Genomic DNA, 19,863 nt, shown 5'->3' with positions numbered 1-19,863 from the left:
ACGTCTAAACCGCTGAACAGGTTTTAATAAAATTTGGCACAGAGATAGCTTACATGTTGGAGATGGACATAGGCTACATTTTACTGCGAGAAAATATCTTACTCCCATGAGATAATTTGATATAATGGGGCAAAGCTGTGGATAGACAGCTAGTGATAAATAGAATAAGCTTTTTTACATTTATTACCTTTAAAATACAATTCTAATAATAAAGAAAATTACATAAGGTTATTTAATTTTATTGTGACAAATGTGCACAATTTTCTTTGCACAACTTTGTAAAATCTGGTTGCTTTTTGGTCAGCTTCAGTCTCAAGTCATCTTCGAGTTGAAGTCGGTGACGATAGTTTTCATGTTTGTCATGGCCGAAAGTCTGCTCTCGCAGAGGTATGCTGTGCAAAATGGTAGTAAATATTTTATTGCCGCTTAGCTGACATGAAAATAATGATAATTGTACAATTTTTGTTCCTTGCGTAAGAATTTCAATTAGGTATTATCACAAATGCATTTTCTTGATGAAATTTCGAGAATATTTTTAGTTATAAATAAACGAATTTGTGCATTCGACATCATGTTGTAAATTGCTGAATTTTTGATGGTCCACCCATTATTTTTTTGATTGCTTTATCTCATGCATTTAAATTTTAAATCGACCAATTTTAGATTTCCGCGCGTACCCCTTCATGCAACTTCACATACTCCCAGGGGTACGTGTACCACTAATTGGGAACCATGGGACTAGAGTAATCAAATTATTCATTGCAACATTTTTTTTTCAAACATATTCTTTCAATTTTTTTTTTATTTAGTCTCAATTTCATTAACAGTCCATTTGTTAAATTTTGAATCATCATAAAATATTTTCTAATAATATAATATTCTATGTCTGTATGTATGTAGCTCTATGAGAACTGTTTTTTTATTGGAAGATTGTGCATTTTTTAACAACTGCACTCAAATTCAAATTTTTTAGAACTACATAGTAGATCTAACAAGATAGCAAATTCCAAAAAGTACTTGTAGCCAGGATTTTAGAGTAGGTGTCTTGATCAGAGCTCCCAGTTCCAGCTTTGTGCCAGATGAATTGAATTTTCTGGCTCCAGCCAAATATTTAGTTTATAAGTGCAATTGTCTAAGATAGGAGTACATTTATCAAACTATTTTATTTTATATATTTATTTATAATCCATTTTTATCACTTTATATAAATTTTATATAAACAATAGAAATAGGTCTTTTGATCACATATAACAACAAGTAATTTTAACACTATTCTCAGATAGATCAAACTGTAATTAAAGGGCAGGAAATTATAGAAAAGAGAAATAAACCAATAAAAAAATTAACTAATTACCATTTACCAGTTATTTACCCTTGCATTTGATATAAAAGTGATATAGTTTGTTTTTACAATTGCCAGCTTCAAAGGCATAACTACATGAGTGGGCAGCATTTCCAAAATGAGTTTCCCAATTGGACTTCGTATTTTTTTCCACAACACAACCTAATATATATATAAAATTATAAAGTGATAAGTAATTTATTTATTTTAAAATAGTGAAATACATTAGTATACTGTAGACCTATTTACTTTATGATGAACATTAATTGCCCAAAATTTTTTAAAATCTTAATTACAGCACATATCCACTGCCTTGGAAAAGTGCAGTTTTTTCTTTTCTGAGTTTTCAATAGAAAGTACAGTAATGCCAACATAGTCTGTCTTCTTGAACTCCTGAAGTAGTCTTTGTAATTTTGGCTATTGTGACTAGTATACAATTGCATAGGTTGTATAAATGGTAGTTACACTATCAGCCATCTTATGTTAGAAAGATTACAAGTTATAACAGTACTTAGCAAATTAACAAAATTAATGTTGTTACAATTTAATTATTAATTAAAAGTTTTTAGTAACTTTTAATTAATAATTAAAATGGAAATCTATTCTAATGTAAATCTATTCTAAAATAATTAAACTAAAATATTGTCATTACTGATCACAATTCATATAAATGAACTTTATTCAATTCTAAAAACTAAACAGGATTTGTCAGAAAAATAACTTTTGTTGTAGTCCTATGTCAGAAATACATTACAGTGATACTTTGTACTTTAAACAACTCTATCTTCAAATACAAAATTTGACAAAAATTTGTTTTGATGTTCAAACTGTGCACATTGAAAAAAATATGCTCAAAGCATAAACACAATCCATTGTGTGTTCAAGTCATCTCTCGCATTTGCATGTATTTTTTCAGTGCTTTTTTTGCTTTATTTTTGGTGTGTTTGGTTATATATTAGTGTGCCCCTCATTTTCTAACTTCAAAATTTTTGAATGCCCACTTGTCCATTTTTTCTTTACACTCAAAAACATGTCCATATTTAATTTCTTGGCAATCGATGAATATTAACTTGTGCTGACTTGAGCATCAATGTATCAAAAACAAATTGGACATGCCATACTTTGCTCAGGTCTGATCTGGTCATTATATGTGTACCACTGTCAGTCTGTGTTTGATTTTTGACTGTTAGATGTATTTGTGTGCCTTTACACTAACATTACACTACAAATTACACAATTTTACATTACACAATTTTAAGGATAGTGTTTTTTTGATAGGGAACATGAGACACTAAACAACCAGAAGCAAATTGCTGTCAAATAGACAAGTTCTGGCTGTTTTATTTTACAGCATACAAGAGATTAAGCTAATTGTAAGTGAGAGTGCAAATCTTGTTGTTCATGAGTGCGTGAACTTTTGGAAAAAGTGAGAAGGCTATGCATAAAACCCAATGGATGGCAAGAACAATTAATTTCTTAAAAATTAAGTTCTCCTAAGGTCAGAATTTAAACTATCCATTGGAGATGATGAAGCTTTATGTGATATTTCTCTGTTTGTTGTAACAGTTGATGTTAAATCATAGCTTAAGCACAGTGTAAAAGTCCCTAATCAAGATCTCTACTCCTTGAAATCATTAAAATCATATGAAGTGATAGATACAACTGTTTCTACAGCAGCTTTAAAGCATAGTGTGCTATTTATCCAAAGTCTAATAGCCGCTTAAAACTCATCCATCTCATACATCACATTCTTAGACAACATTAAAATAGATTTCCATTGGTTCCCGGATCATGCGGGGGTTCTTGGAAATGAGACCGCTGACCGTCTTGCAAAGTCTTCAGTCACTAGTACTTTCAGTTACATTCGTACCATGTACATCAGCAATCACATCAAAGATGTCAGTTCTCTTCTCTCTTTCTCTGATGACAATGTTGACCATCAAACCAAAAGCAAAATGTTGGTCAATTTGGGTAGAGAATATTGATGTATGGGGAGGAAATTCATTCATTCTACTGAGAGAAGAAATGGATTGCAAATTATTTGGTAAGTTTAATTTCTTTTTAATGTAGTAGCATACTTTTATTTATTTTGTATCATTGATTAGTTTCTCATTTTAGAGAAAACAATTGATGGTTTTGTATCAATTCAAAGAAGAGGATTCTTTTCTCAGCTACAAATGAATAGTTTCTCCAATAATATCCTTCAATGTGGAAAAACAACACTTTGTATTTAGCAGCCCAAAGGACGGTTAAAATGTTAAGAGCTGTAAATAAGTGCTGAAAAAGCTGTTAAGTTATTGCAAGACTTTTACAGTTTATTAACAAAAAGAGTTTATGTTGCATTGTGTGCAAGACTATCAAAGACCATAAATCAGATTGTAAAAAAAAGAAAAAAATAGAAGAGAAAGTATAAACAGTAGTTTCAAATATTGTAATTGAATGTTACAGAGAACTACTATATCAGAAACTTAATAAAATGTTATAATTCTTAGTTATTGATTTTATACTTCTACTTAATATACCCCATGTCAATCATACCGGGGAAAAAAATATTCATGTCTATTCAAGTTTTGCGCTCAGGTCAGCACAAGTTAATGTGGTCATATCGAGATGAAATTTCATATTTGAGTAATTCATACCATATGCAAAAAATTTAGGGGATGGGCGAAAGCATTTTGACAAAAAAATTTTTATAAGGGGCATCCTATTATATAAACTGTATTGTGTGTTAGTTGATTGCCAACAATTTCTTCCTGCTATCTTTATTCATCCACAGCTTTTGGACACCCCATATGTTTGGTATCCTTTATTTTAAAATTTCCAAAACGGAACTTTTTAATCTATATTTGACATGTTCAAAGTTTAGGAGTATTTTCCCCATATACATTACAATTTATTATTATTAATATTATTTTACTGTTTGTACAGCTGTTTGTATTATTTTACTGTTTGTAAAAAATACCCTCCCGACTTACGATTACCACCCCTCCCATCAGATTGCCCCTGATGTTTACTTCAAAGATCTAGGTGATCATTCCATGTTTAGGATTTACACTGACGGTTCCAAGATGGGTGGCGATGTGGGTGCCGCTTTTGTAGTTTACTCCGACTTAGACCGCGAGCTTCATAACACTTGCTTCCATCTAGGTACACTGTTCAATAGCACAGGCAGAAACTTTAGGTATTCATAGGAACTTAATTCACATTAGGCATAGGAAGGACAAAAGACACTATTTACACTATCGCATTTATTCTGACAGTAAGGTAGCTTTACACAGGATTGTGAAGTCTAATAGCCGCTTAAAACTCATCCATCNCTGTTTTTAGGTATTCGGTATTCGGCCGAATAGTGAAAAATAGGCCGAATACTGAATAGTAACCGAATATTCGTTACATCACTAGTTGTTATTTCAAAACAAACATTTAATTTACATTGAATAAAACAAAAAATCATTCACAAAAGTTAAATGTTATACAAAAGAATATTACAGTATGTTTGCTTCTGCTACATTAGAAATAAACAAGTCTCTTTTTGCTAGTTGTTGCAATTCTGATAAAATTTCTTATGTTTAATTAGTAGAAAAACTCTTCCACTAGGAAATTATTTTAACACTTGTATTTTATTAGATGTTAACAACAAATCTATATGCTGAAAAGTTTTACTTAAGAATTAATGTTTATTGATTAATATTATTTTTATATTTAAATTTGTATAAATGTGTCTCAATAAAAAATGCATTTCAGTTTATATATTATATTGGGTGATTATAATTAAAGTACTTCTACTCAAAGTTGTCTGGAGAGATATTTAGCAATTCAAATGCAACAGAATCTGGTATGATGACATTTCAGAACATGCCAGACATTTCATTAAAAAGATTAGTATCAAAACTTACCACAATATCACTTTTTGCACTGCAAACAACAAAAATAAGTTTACTTTGCATAAACATGTGTTGGAGCAAAAGGTCTTCGTATAAAGTTCAACTTCTACACCAGACTGGATTGATATAAATGATAATTATGCACCATAAAAATCTTAAATTATCAGTATTTTAATATACTTAATTTTCAGACAAACATTTTTGATCTACTACTAAGATCATCTTCACATCTCTTTAATGTTCCAAAATTAGAATCCAATAATTCCAATTTTGAAACATTTAAAGAGATCTGACAATTTTATAATTCGTAGATTGATGAAGCTGGAAAATAAAGTTTTTGATCATGACTTAAATCTGTTAAGCATGGTTAATGATAGAATGATTGCATTGGAGCAATGTAGCTCTTCTTTATGTAAGAGATATACTAAGAAATTACGATGAATTTTTATTAAGCAAAGTCCAAAAGAAAGAAAAATGCAATAACTATTTAGTGCACTGGGATTATATCTCTCCCCAGACTGTTTTATAGAAATGATGCAACATAGACCAACATTTTATTTTTCAATAAGATTGATGTATAGTTTTCTAATACTGTATTTAAGAAAAATTACTATATCTGGATGTAGAATAACCTAATCTAATCTAACTCTTTTTATAACATTTTTAAATCTTAAAATATAAACAATAGATTTGATTTTATGAGTTATTAGGGCTTCTTACCAATATTAACACAAATAAAATTTCCTATGTGAATATGTGTAATTTTTGAATAAGAGAATACACACATTTTTATTATTCAATCACAAGCAAATTTATGGAAACAATATTCATATTTCTTTTGCATCTGGTATAGTTCTTTAGTTGATAATTGTTACTGATAATAAGCAAGTACAAAACAGTACTAAAATTTTATGGCTAAAATTGAATTAACATAATTTACATTAATTAATAATTTGCTTTATATATAATTATGTCAGCCAGACAATTGAAATGGTAAAAGTATCAAACTACATAAAATAATCTCTATATTAAATCATATATAAAATTAATATATATTTAACATAAAGCATTTAATTTTTTAGTGTTGTTTTTATTAAACTAAAACTGATACTTTATTGTAAGTTGTAAATAAACTTAATTATAAATAAATATTACTACATAATAAAAATATTAAATTATATTTTAAAAATTTTCAGGTGATACTAGTGTTTACAAGGATGGTGCATATAGGATTTTAGGACGTACATCTGTAGACATTATTAAAAGTGGAGGATACAAAATTAGTGCTTTGGATATAGAAAACCATTTATTAACTCATCCCAATATTAAAGAATGTGCTGTTTTAGGTTTACCAGATATAACATGGGGTGAGAAAGTTGCAGCTGTATTAGTTACTGAAAATGGTGAGGAAATCAGTATTTATGACCTAAAGGAGTGGTGCAAAGATAAACTACCTTCCTATCTTATACCTTCTGAGGTGCGTTGTATGCCTGAAATACAACGTAATGCAATGGGCAAAATAAACAAAAAAGATTTAATAAGAATAATTTTTCCAAAAGTACTAAATTAAATACTATAATTTTAGTTTTCAAGTATGTATAGATATTATAAATGATGATAATTTAATTTTAAAAATTATATCAATAATATTTTTCAAAAATGAATGGTTTATGTTCAAATGTAAATTAATTTTTAATAGTGTTTGATTGGGGAATTAATTTATTTTTTATTCAAATATAAATTCATATTTAGAAATGTAAAAAATTTTAATCAAAAACAAAAATTTATTTTGTGTAAATTTTATCACATTGTTAAATTCATATTTTCAGTAAATGAGTATAGTGGATGCCAGATTGTAATTTTACTGTACAAGATTAATAAATTTCATGTAAATTTATGGAAGTGTAAAGATGAAAATTCAAGAGTTTAACCTTGGTTTGTATGAGCAAATACTACTAAATTGACAGTCAGTGTTTCAGATTTCCCCCCACCAGTACTCAATTGTCAACATTCAATGCTTTTTTTACCAAACACCATAATTTTTATATGTATAAATTTGAATGTTTTGATAAATGAGAGTAATATTGCATTATAAAATTGTAATTTTAAATTCCATATTACAGTAACTAGGTAACTTTAAAATACTAAAAAAATATTAATAATACTGTAATTATATTTCTAATAAAGTCTATTTTTTTTAGGAAATTAACTTTCAGATTTTAAATCCACTTATAGATTTTTTTTACATTCTATATAGAAGAAATCATCATAAATTGCTTTCTGATTGCCACTACAAAACACCAGAAATTTTATAACATTCTAATCAGATCATTATTGTCATTATCATGAACAATTTTGGTTTGTCTTATAATTTGTTCTATTTAAGCTTAAGATGTTTTTGATCACTTAGCCTACTTTTAACATGTTCCATATATTTATCTCTGAGAAGTTTATATTTTAAGGCCAATTTTGGTAATTGATTGTTATCCATTCTTATTAGATAATTTTTCAATTTTATCTAGTATGATTTAATGTTAAATATTTTATTTTATACTTTTAATAACAAAATTTTATAGTTGATTTAATTTAGTAATCCTGTCAAAAGTCTTATGTGAATAGCTTCAGATTTTTGAACATTTCTTTAGTTAGAATCAAGCCTCAGTGATCAATCTGACATTTAGCTGAATGAAAGAACTGAGTAGTGAAGGGTGAGTCAACATGTACTGAAAATTAAACATTATTACAATGATGGGCTGCAATTTTTAATTTAATTTAAAATATATGCTCTCCACCTCAAATTAGTAATGGCCCTGTACATCATACATTTCCTTTAACAATAGAGTCATGCTGGTCATCTACCTAACATCTTTCAGGGGAAAATGTTTGAATTGAAATAACATGACTTATGGCTTGCATCAGAAGTACTTATATACAGTAATTAATTGGGACCTCCTGTCTCTAAGGTTTCCATATCTGATCTTGTCTTTCATCTAATTCCATTCTTGAGATTAAGGAAAGACAAATGAGCGGGCAGACAGATGGACAACAGTAGGAATTTATAGGTCTACAATTTTTTCAAATTGCAGCCCAATTACTGAAAATGGTGAGGAAATCAATATTTTTAACCTAAAGGAATTGTGCAAAGATAAACTACCTACCTATCTTATACCTTCTGAGGAGCATTATATGCCTGAAATACAGAATAATGCAGTGGACAAAATAAACAAAAAAGATTCAATGAGAATAATTTTTCCAAAAGTACTAAAATTAAATACTTTATTCTTAGTATACAAATATGCATAGATATTGTAAATGATGATAAAGATGTTATAAATGACATAGTGTCAAACTAATTATGAAAAATTCCTGACACTCTGCATTGAAATCAAACTTGAGCTGCTCAAAATAGAAACTGACACCTGTATAACTCTGGTCATATGATCATCAAATATTGATGAATGAAAATAGCTCTCCACAATTGTTTTTATCCTATTCAGACACATTTCAAGTTAGACTAGAGCAGTAATTCCCAATTGGTTTTTCCTGCGTACCACTTCAAGAAAGAGCTGAAACTCGCGTACCCCTTATAGCAGAAATTCATATTAATCCATACTAATATTATAAATTCGAAGGTAATTCTGTCTGTCTGTTTGTTACCTTTTCCCGTCTAAACCACTAAACAAGTTTTAATAAAATTTGGTACAGAGATAGCTTACATGTTGGAGATGGACATAGGCTACATTTTACTGCGAGAAAATATCTTACTCCCATGAGATAATTTGATATAATGGGGCAAAGCTGTGGATAGACAGCTAGTGATAAATAGAATAAGCTTTTTTACATTTATTACCTTTAAAATACAATTCTAATAATAAAGAAAATTACATAAGGTTATTTAATTTTATTGTGACAAATGTGCACAATTTTCTTTGCACAACTTTGTAAAATCTGGTTGCTTTTTGGTCAGCTTCAGTCTCAAGTCATCTTCGAGTTGAAGTCGGTGACGATAGTTTTCATGTTTGTCATGGCCGAAAGTCTGCTCTCGCAGAGGTATGCTGTGCAAAATGGTAGTAAATATTTTATTGCCGCTTAGCTGACATGAAAATAATGATAATTGTACAATTTTTGTTCCTTGCGTAAGAATTTCAATTAGGTATTATCACAAATGCATTTTCTTGATGAAATTTCGAGAATATTTTTAGTTATAAATAAACGAATTTGTGCATTCGACATCATGTTGTAAATTGCTGAATTTTTGATGGTCCACCCATTATTTTTTTGATTGCTTTATCTCATGCATTTAAATTTTAAATCGACCAATTTTAGATTTCCGCGCGTACCCCTTCATGCAACTTCACATACTCCCAGGGGTACGTGTACCACTAATTGGGAACCATGGGACTAGAGTAATCAAATTATTCATTGCAACATTTTTTTTTCAAACATATTCTTTCAATTTTTTTTTTATTTAGTCTCAATTTCATTAACAGTCCATTTGTTAAATTTTGAATCATCATAAAATATTTTCTAATAATATAATATTCTATGTCTGTATGTATGTAGCTCTATGAGAACTGTTTTTTTATTGGAAGATTGTGCATTTTTTAACAACTGCACTCAAATTCAAATTTTTTAGAACTACATAGTAGATCTAACAAGATAGCAAATTCCAAAAAGTACTTGTAGCCAGGATTTTAGAGTAGGTGTCTTGATCAGAGCTCCCAGTTCCAGCTTTGTGCCAGATGAATTGAATTTTCTGGCTCCAGCCAAATATTTAGTTTATAAGTGCAATTGTCTAAGATAGGAGTACATTTATCAAACTATTTTATTTTATATATTTATTTATAATCCATTTTTATCACTTTATATAAATTTTATATAAACAATAGAAATAGGTCTTTTGATCACATATAACAACAAGTAATTTTAACACTATTCTCAGATAGATCAAACTGTAATTAACGGGCAGGAAATTATAGAAAAGAGAAATAAACCAATAAAAAAATTAACTAATTACCATTTACCAGTTATTTACCCTTGCATTTGATATAAAAGTGATATAGTTTGTTTTTACAATTGCCAGCTTCAAAGGCATAACTACATGAGTGGGCAGCATTTCCAAAATGAGTTTCCCAATTGGACTTCGTATTTTTTTCCACAACACAACCTAATATATATATAAAATTATAAAGTGATAAGTAATTTATTTATTTTAAAATAGTGAAATACATTAGTATACTGTAGACCTATTTACTTTATGATGAACATTAATTGCCCAAAATTTTTTAAAATCTTAATTACAGCACATATCCACTGCCTTGGAAAAGTGCAGTTTTTTCTTTTCTGAGTTTTCAATAGAAAGTACAGTAATGCCAAATAACATAGTCTGTCTTCTTGAACTCCTGAAGTAGTCTTTGTAATTTTGGCTATTGTGACTAGTATACAATTGCATAGGTTGTATAAATGGTAGTTACACTATCAGCCATCTTATGTTAGAAAGATTACAAGTTATAACAGTACTTAGCAAATTAACAAAATTAATGTTGTTACAATTTAATTATTAATTAAAAGTTTTTAGTAACTTTTAATTAATAATTAAAATGGAAATCTATTCTAATGTAAATCTATTCTAAAATAATTAAACTAAAATATTGTCATTACTGATCACAATTCATATAAATGAACTTTATTCAATTCTAAAAACTAAACAGGATTTGTCAGAAAAATAACTTTTGTTGTAGTCCTATGTCAGAAATACATTACAGTGATACTTTGTACTTTAAACAACTCTATCTTCAAATACAAAATTTGACAAAAATTTGTTTTGATGTTCAAACTGTGCACATTGAAAAAAATATGCTCAAAGCATAAACACAATCCATTGTGTGTTCAAGTCATCTCTCGCATTTGCATGTATTTTTTCAGTGCTTTTTTTGCTTTATTTTTGGTGTGTTTGGTTATATATTAGTGTGCCCCTCATTTTCTAACTTCAAAATTTTTGAATGCCCACTTGTCCATTTTTTCTTTACACTCAAAAACATGTCCATATTTAATTTCTTGGCAATCGATGAATATTAACTTCTGCTGACTTGAGCATCAATGTATCAAAAACAAATTGGACATGCCATACTTTGCTCAGGTCTGATCTGGTCATTATATGTGTACCACTGTCAGTCTGTGTTTGATTTTTGACTGTTAGATGTATTTGTGTGCCTTTACACTAACATTACACTACAAATTACACAATTTTAAGGATAGTGTTTTTTTGATAGGGAACATGAGACACTAAACAACCAGAAGCAAATTGCTGTCAAATAGACAAGTTCTGGCTGTTTTATTTTACAGCATACAAGAGATTAAGCTAATTGTAAGTGAGAGTGCAAATCTTGTTGTTCATGAGTGCGTGAACTTTTGGAAAAAGTGAGAAGGCTATGCATAAAACCCAATGGATGGCAAGAACAATTAATTTCTTAAAAATTAAGTTCTCCTAAGGTCAGAATTTAAACTATCCATTGGAGATGATGAAGCTTTATGTGATATTTCTCTGTTTGTTGTAACAGTTGATGTTAAATCATAGCTTAAGCACAGTGTAAAAGTCCCTAATCAAGATCTCTACTCCTTGAAATCATTAAAATCATATGAAGTGATAGATACAACTGTTTCTACAGCAGCTTTAAAGCATAGTGTGCTATTTATCCAAAGTCTAATAGCCGCTTAAAACTCATCCATCTCATACATCACATTCTTAGACAACATTAAAATAGATTTCCATTGGTTCCCGGATCATGCGGGGGTTCTTGGAAATGAGACCGCTGACCGTCTTGCAAAGTCTTCAGTCACTAGTACTTTCAGTTACATTCGTACCATGTACATCAGCAATCACATCAAAGATGTCAGTTCTCTTCTCTCTTTCTCTGATGACAATGTTGACCATCAAACCAAAAGCAAAATGTTGGTCAATTTGGGTAGAGAATATTGATGTATGGGGAGGAAATTCATTCATTCTACTGAGAGAAGAAATGGATTGCAAATTATTTGGTAAGTTTAATTTCTTTTTACTGTAGTAGCATACTTTTATTTATTTTGTATCATTGATTAGTTTCTCATTTTAGAGAAAACAATTGATGGTTTTGTATCAATTCAAAGAAGAGGATTCTTTTCTCAGCTACAAATGAATAGTTTCTCCAATAATATCCTTCAATGTGGAAAAACAACACTTTGTATTTAGCAGCCCAAAGGACGGTTAAAATGTTAAGAGCTGTAAATAAGTGCTGAAAAAGCTGTTAAGTTATTGCAAGACTTTTACAGTTTATTAACAAAAAGAGTTTATGTTGCATTGTGTGCAAGACTATCAAAGACCATAAATCAGATTGTAAAAAAAAGAAAAAAATAGAAGAGAAAGTATAAACAGTAGTTTCAAATATTGTAATTGAATGTTACAGAGAACTACTATATCAGAAACTTAATAAAATGTTATAATTCTTAGTTATTGATTTTATACTTCTACTTAATATACCCCATGTCAATCATACCGGGGAAAAAAATATTCATGTCTATTCAAGTTTTGCGCTCAGGTCAGCACAAGTTAATGTGGTCATATCGAGATGAAATTTCATATTTGAGTAATTCATACCATATGCAAAAAATTTAGGGGATGGGCGAAAGCATTTTGACAAAAAAGTTTTTATAAGAGGCATCCTATTATATAAACTGTATTGTGTGTTAGTTGATTGCCAACAATTTCTTCCTGCTATCTTTATTCATCCACAGCTTTTGAACACCCCATATGTTTGGTATCCTTTATTTTAAAATTTCCAAAACGGAACTTTTTAATCTATATTTGACATGTTCAAAGTTTAGGAGTATTTTCCCCATATACATTACAATTTATTATTATTAATATTATTTTACTGTTTGTACAGCTGTTTGTATTATTTTACTGTTTGTAAAAAATACCCTCCCGACTTACGATTACCACCCCTCCCATCAGATTGCCCCTGATGTTTACTTCAAAGATCTAGGTGATCATTCCATGTTTAGGATTTACACTGACGGTTCCAAGATGGGTGGCGATGTGGGTGCCGCTTTTGTAGTTTACTCCGACTTAGACCGCGAGCTTCATAACACTTGCTTCCATCTAGGTACACTGTTCAATAGCACAGGCAGAAACTTTAGGTATTCATAGGAACTTAATTCACATTAGGCATAGGAAGGACAAAAGACACTATTTACACTATCGCATTTATTCTGACAGTAAGGTAGCTTTACACAGGATTGTGAAGTCTAATAGCCGCTTAAAACTCATCCATCTCATACACTACATTCTTAGACAACATTAGAATAGATTTCCAATGGTTCCAGGATTATGCAGGGGTTCTCGGAAATGAGACCACTGACCATCTTGCCAAACAAGTTGCAAAGTCTTCAGTCACTAGTACTTTCAGTTACATTTGTACCATGTACATCAACAATTACGTTAAGAAGCAAATCATTCTGTGGCAAGACAGCTGGGACCATGACACCACTGGTAGGCTCACCTAAACTTTCATCTCCAAGGTTGACACTACTGTGATTCTTTGCTACTTTTACCCTCGCTCAGCTACTTACAAGACACTGCAACTTTAAGCAATACTTGCATGGCTTTAACCTTGGGAACAATCCACAATGTGATTGTGGTATTCAGGAGGACCAAACACCACTTCACTTAGTTTTTCGCTGCAATAGGTACAATCACATTAGGGATAGTTTAATGAGAGCTGCTATTCTTGAAGAGTACAACTGGCCTTGCAACCCGCACCAACTCATTCACACACATACTGTACAATTCCATCATCATCTTGCATTCATATCCTTGAGAGTACTCACTTTGGAGGGCACAGATGGCAATTAGCTTTCCCTTGCTTTGTTTCAACTGTCAGTATATAGCATCCTTTCAACTTTGTATTTTAATTCTTATTTTCTATCTTCTTTTTTCAATCTAAATTTGGTTAGTCCTAGTTGTAAGTTAGATTAGGGACTCTTAGCTTGGTTTCTGGTTGTTAAATTAGATTACGGTTTGTTATCTTTAGTCGTCTGGTTAGGTTCGTCCTAGGTTATGGTATGTTAATTTAGTTAGTAAGTTAACGTTTAAAAAAAATACATAAAAAATAATAAAAAATTAAGGTTTTACTCGTTTGTCCGTGTCGGTCCGTTCGTCTTGTCTAGTTTGTCATTGTGTTCGTTTGTTTTCACACTGTCTGTCTAGCTTGGGTCGCCAAACTCTTTTGATCGTTGATCCCCTGCAACTTATCGAAACCTCACATCGATCCCCACCAAAAAGTTTGTGTTACAAGCAAAAAAAACTCACTACAGTAGAGCATCGATTATCCGACTCAATTGGGGACTGGGGTTGGTCGGATAATTAAAAAGTCGGATAACCGAAAAGTATGAAAAAATCCATTATTAGTTTAGTATATTTATTATATCCCATGTAATTGGTATATCGCTATTAACCTACTTCGCATTGAATTTTCATCGATGTTAAGCCTAACAAAAATTTTTTAAAATAATAATCGTCACTATTGTATCGTTAAAAATTAGAAAATTAAACCTCGTTTAAATACTGGCTCCCTTTATGGTCGAGCGTGTGTTGCCAGCTAAAACACGTAAAATTATTATTAAAGTAGCCAAGACATAGCCAAATATTGTAGCGCCGCATCATTAGTGGCATTTGCCGATTAGAACGCGGTCAGTTAACCGAGGTGACGGTTAATCTGGGGTCGGATAATCGATGCTCTACTGTATTTTAATACATTTCGGTACCTACATTTCTTTTAATTTTACATTTTTTACATTTATTGTATATATGGGAAATACTAAAATTAAACGAACAGCGGCTTAAAAACGGTTGTAGAGGTGCTAATAACGTCAGCGTACTGCGAATCAGACATAAGCTTACAATGCTTGACATATACTATATAAGTAAGAACCGGAACACGGACTCTGCAATTTCCGTCTGTTCTGTGCGACTTGATCCGTAGCCATTTTACACGTTGACCGGTAGCTGTACTATTAAATTCATTGAAACAATATTCAAAAACATAATAATATTTATAATTATATTTGTGATTTTTGCTTTCAATTTTTTAATCGGCCCCTGGGGGTCGATATAACATTATTGGGTCTAGCTGTTAATATTATTGATATTCGCGCTTGCGTTCAGTTTTATTAGTAATAAGTAGATATAAGTCTTCCTACTAACAGCCACTTGGCACTAACTTCTACACTTAGCTATTCGTGGCGGCACTCAATTATTGTGTTCGCTACACTCGGGTTTTCTTTTAGACCCTTCTGGGGACTACGGCCTTGCGCCTAAAAACTGCACGCCAACATCAAACATAAAGGGTTATGTTAGCCGTTGAGGGATCCTACCTTTCTCTACTGTCTATCTCCTCTCCCTCCTCTTTCCCTTACCCTCTTTCCTGCCGGCTAAACACTTCGTGTTCCGCCGATGTCTTGTATGTATGTTTTTACGGCGTTAAATCCTTTTCGAGACTCATAAAGCATAATAAGCCCAACATGCTTTTTTATCCGAAAACATTACAACTTGATGTTGTTCAAACAAAGTGTGAAGTTTAAAGCAAGCTTCTAAACGAAGAATAAAACCTCACACTTCTATATGTTAAATTTCAAAACTGTTATAATTAAATCACATATCTATGTTAAGATGCCGAGGTGCACAGTGTAGCCTACGATCAATAAATGCAATTTTCATTTTATTACACAGTATTTACGTATTTTATTTATGGTTTTCGCGGTTTTAATTCGTTATTTGGGCATTTACAGTAATTGTGTTATTTTTACCTTAAATTATATGAATTTGCTATTTTATCAAAATAGGTATTGTTCGGAATCTGGGAATTGATTAATTCACTTTCCACTATTTCTTACTGGAAAAATTGATTTGGAGTTCGAACGACCTCCAGGAAGGAATTAAGTTCGAAGTACGAGGCATCATTCTATAACAATCGCAGAGTGATATGTTTGTGGATTTAAAAAAAATGAAAAACATCGGTTTTAGACGCGAAATATCGCAATTTAAAAAATCCTTACTAAACACTTAAGAATGAACGGATTAACCATTCGGTTAAACGTTTTCTAGTTTCTGGACAACACCGAGAAGTTTACATTGAACAACGATTCTACGTAATAAGACCCATGAAAATATCGTTTAGATAGTTTATTATGGGTCAACTCTAAATCAAAGCACAAAATATTGATTTTGTGGCCGAATCTTCATAACTCAAAGTACGAGTTCTTTTTTCCCGACCGATTCGAATTAATCAGGTTCCACTGTATTCTCAGGAAAGCAAATATAGAAAAAAAGTCGGAATGAAAATGATTATAATGTTTAAATTGAAAATACAGTATTTCTTAAAAAATAATTTTATCACAAGTCATTCCACCTCTGAAGGTGTTGTAGTCTATTTGCATATTTCAACTAATTTTGTGTTAATTACTCTAATTTTGCTTAACTGTCCTCTCTACGCGCTAACGGCTTAGAAGACGGATCCACTGATCAGAATGCAGAAGAATTCAACTTGAGGTCATCCAAAAACAAATTGAGAGCAAACTAATAATGAAGAAAAGACGTTCTAGAAACAGGGCTGTCAGATGTCTTGATTTTCCGGGATTACCCAGATTTTTTCGGACAGCCATCTAGCAAAAGGAGAACTGTACAGTAATACCCCGAACTTATGCGATAGGTGGGACGAGCGGTAACCGCGTAAGTCGAATTCGCGTAAGTTGGGGTATAATTTCGCATATAAATACATACAAATAATTTTTAATTGGGGCCGGAGACTAAAGAAAACAATAATTTAGAAAAAAATGTTTAATAAAATCTTAGATAATACATATGTATAACAAATTAGGCCTATATTATTTTACAATTTTTCACATTTACTTGATTATTACGCCATAATTTTAACATTGTTTCCATCTCAGCGATAATACTGTGACGTTTACGAATGATGCTTGAATTTAAAGATTGAGCATTTTTCACAGCTTCGAGAATTTTTTCTTTGCCTTTTATAATTGTTCTGACCGACAATTCCGGTAGATCAAACTTCTTTGCCAATTCACAAATTTTCATTTTTGTATCGAAGTCTTTAATAATGGGTACGTTCGTAAAGTCAAACGAGTTAAACGCGTTAGTAACGAATCGTTCGAAAAGTCTAACGAAATAGGAATAACGATGACTTCATTCTCGCTTAACTCGTTCGACTTTACGAACATACCCAATGTTAACTTTACATTCCAAAGATAAAGTTTTTCTTTTCTTGTTTGATGCAGAAGAATTAGTTCTACTTCGTTTGGATGACATAGTAGAGTCTCTCAAGTCTCCGTAGATATAACAAACACAGAAATAAATAACACAAAATAAATTGTAGCTATGTGTGGATTCCGCGCGACACATCCGAACATGTAAGCTGAACAATAGTGTGGGGGGAGTGAGTAATCAAGGGTTGCGTGACGCTCAAACAAAAGACGAATCGACGAGATTTGAAAATCGCGTAACTCCGGATTCGCGTAAGTCGGGGTATTACTGTATTCTAAAAACTGTTCTTACAATAAAGTATCTCTCTTTTCCCGCAGAATAAAAATACACATTTCTTGCATGTCCTGGAATTGAAGCATCGCAATTTCTCGGAAAGAACTCATTTTGTCCCAGATTTTATCCCCAAGCATCTGGAAACCCTATCTAGAAAGGAAAGAGATCCAAGTGAAAACAGATAGATACATTAAACATATAAGTATTAATCAATCAATGTTATTAATTATTTTAGGTTATAAAACGTCTAGAATGGAAGTAATTTTACAAAAAAAACAAGAAAAAATCGTTTAAACAAATTAAACACTTTAAATATGAAAGAAATAGGCTATCAAAAAACATTCTTAACTTATTCGCAGTTTCATCTTGATTGCCCAATTTTAATACCAATTTACCGTATATTTTTTATAATTCTGTACATTCCAAAACCCAATTAGGTAACAAACTTTTACCTTACATTATGCCACTGTGGACATTTTTGCTGCTCTATTATTCGTACAGTAAAACCCCACTTAATGCGGGGGATGCGTTCCTAGACGACAAAGCGCTAAACGAAACAGCGTTAAACGAGGTAATTTTAACATAGAGTAAATAGAGAAAGGGAAACACGTGACAAAAAATAAACAGATTTTACTTTAATTTTAAGTAATTTTTATATTAATTTGCATAATAATATATGTTAAATAACAAACATATGCACACAAAAATGTAAAGTTCGTTTTTTGTGATGAAGGTCCTGGCTCTTCTGAAATTCGTGTTTTTTTTGCGATAAGTCGTGTAGTTTCATTTGTCGCTTTCTTTTTCTTTCCTTAAGCAAATGTCGGTAGCAAGAAATCGCATCCAAAACGCCTCGTTTTGCTTTTGCACTCATTTCAAAATCTGGCTCATTCGCTACAGTTTGATCAACGATTTCGGTTATCGTTACCAAAATTTTTACTAAGGAAATCTGTAGAGAAATTTTTTGGGTTCTTTGTTTCAGAATCACTATTTTCCAGTTCTACATGAATTTCTTGTTCTGCCAGTTCTTGAAGGTCGTCGTTTGTAAGGCTCTCACCAGAAACCTGCAGTAACTCCTTAATATCCTGCTCGTCTACATCTAGTCCTGCTGTATCGATTAGGTTGACTATTTGATCAACCTAACGATACATTGATGGACTCTACTCGTTGAGAATTTTTGGATACTTTCAGCCATAACTTCTTCCACACTTCATTCATGCATTTATCAGTTCATTCTTGCCAAGAGAAGCCGTTATTGCCTATGGAATCCATGATGTTATATTTTATCCAAAATTGCGCCAAACAAACAGATTTAAAGAAAGTACAGCGCTACGACAAATTGCTACCTTTTGCTGATTGGTTCGTGTTTGGGAGTAATCAATGAAATGCCGCGATAATTTGAATCAGCTTAAATTTTGAGCTTTTTTAAAGCTTCGAGCAGTCCGCATTATATCGAATTAGCGTTAATCGAGGCACCGTTAAGCGTGGTCTTACTGTATATTCATATTCTAACAGTACACAAAATATTTGTTTCGATCTGTATATAACTTATTAAAATTAAAATTAACTGATCTGTTGCAAATTATTAGAGGTTCATTAATGTTTAAAGTACTGAAGTACTATGTATGGAACTAGAACTTGAAATTTTTCTTTCGTCTTCTCTACTTATATATTGATAATCGATTAAGATATTTCTTGTATTATTTCCTATATTGTCAACATTCAATTTCAGATACAATAAGGAATAACCGGACATCTTTAAAATGTCATCCCAGTCAGAGAACCAATTACTGTACTCTTCTTATTCTTTATTTCCTTCAATAATATATATGCACCATACTCCAAAGTCTGATGGATGTAACAAAATCTTTTTATCAAATAATAAGCAATACTTTAAAATTCTGAATCATAAATTAGATCACATATATTAAGATCAGATAAGTTATAATCACAGTTCTATCACATATAATAAAGATCTATCTAGGTCAAACTTTTTTTATAACATCGAACGTAACTGAGGTGACCAATTACAGTCGACCCCCCTATAA

The 19,863-nt window shown here is 31.1% G+C and overlaps 1 protein-coding gene across 1 annotated transcript in view; it reads left to right on the top strand.

Moving 5' to 3' along the window:
• The window catches only part of LOC111626464 (acyl-CoA synthetase family member 3, mitochondrial-like), a 15,391-nt gene extending 8,533 nt beyond the window's left edge, over window positions 1-6,858 (top strand). The window contains exon 2 of the mRNA XM_023369840.1: window positions 6,423-6,858. Coding sequence (XP_023225608.1) covers window positions 6,423-6,796 — 374 coding nt within the window. The 3' untranslated portion in view covers window positions 6,797-6,858. The remainder of the gene's footprint in view (window positions 1-6,422) is intronic.
• The last annotated feature ends 13,005 nt before the right edge of the window (window positions 6,859-19,863 follow it).

The sequence above is a fragment of the Centruroides sculpturatus genome, unplaced genomic scaffold, assembly GCF_000671375.1.
Source record: "Centruroides sculpturatus isolate CEXI.00-Female unplaced genomic scaffold, Cexi_2.0 scaffold313, whole genome shotgun sequence".
Lineage (NCBI taxonomy): Eukaryota > Metazoa > Arthropoda > Arachnida > Scorpiones > Buthidae > Centruroides > Centruroides sculpturatus.
The sequence above is the reverse complement of the archived record's forward strand: the minus strand, read 5'-3'. Positions and strand labels throughout refer to the sequence as shown.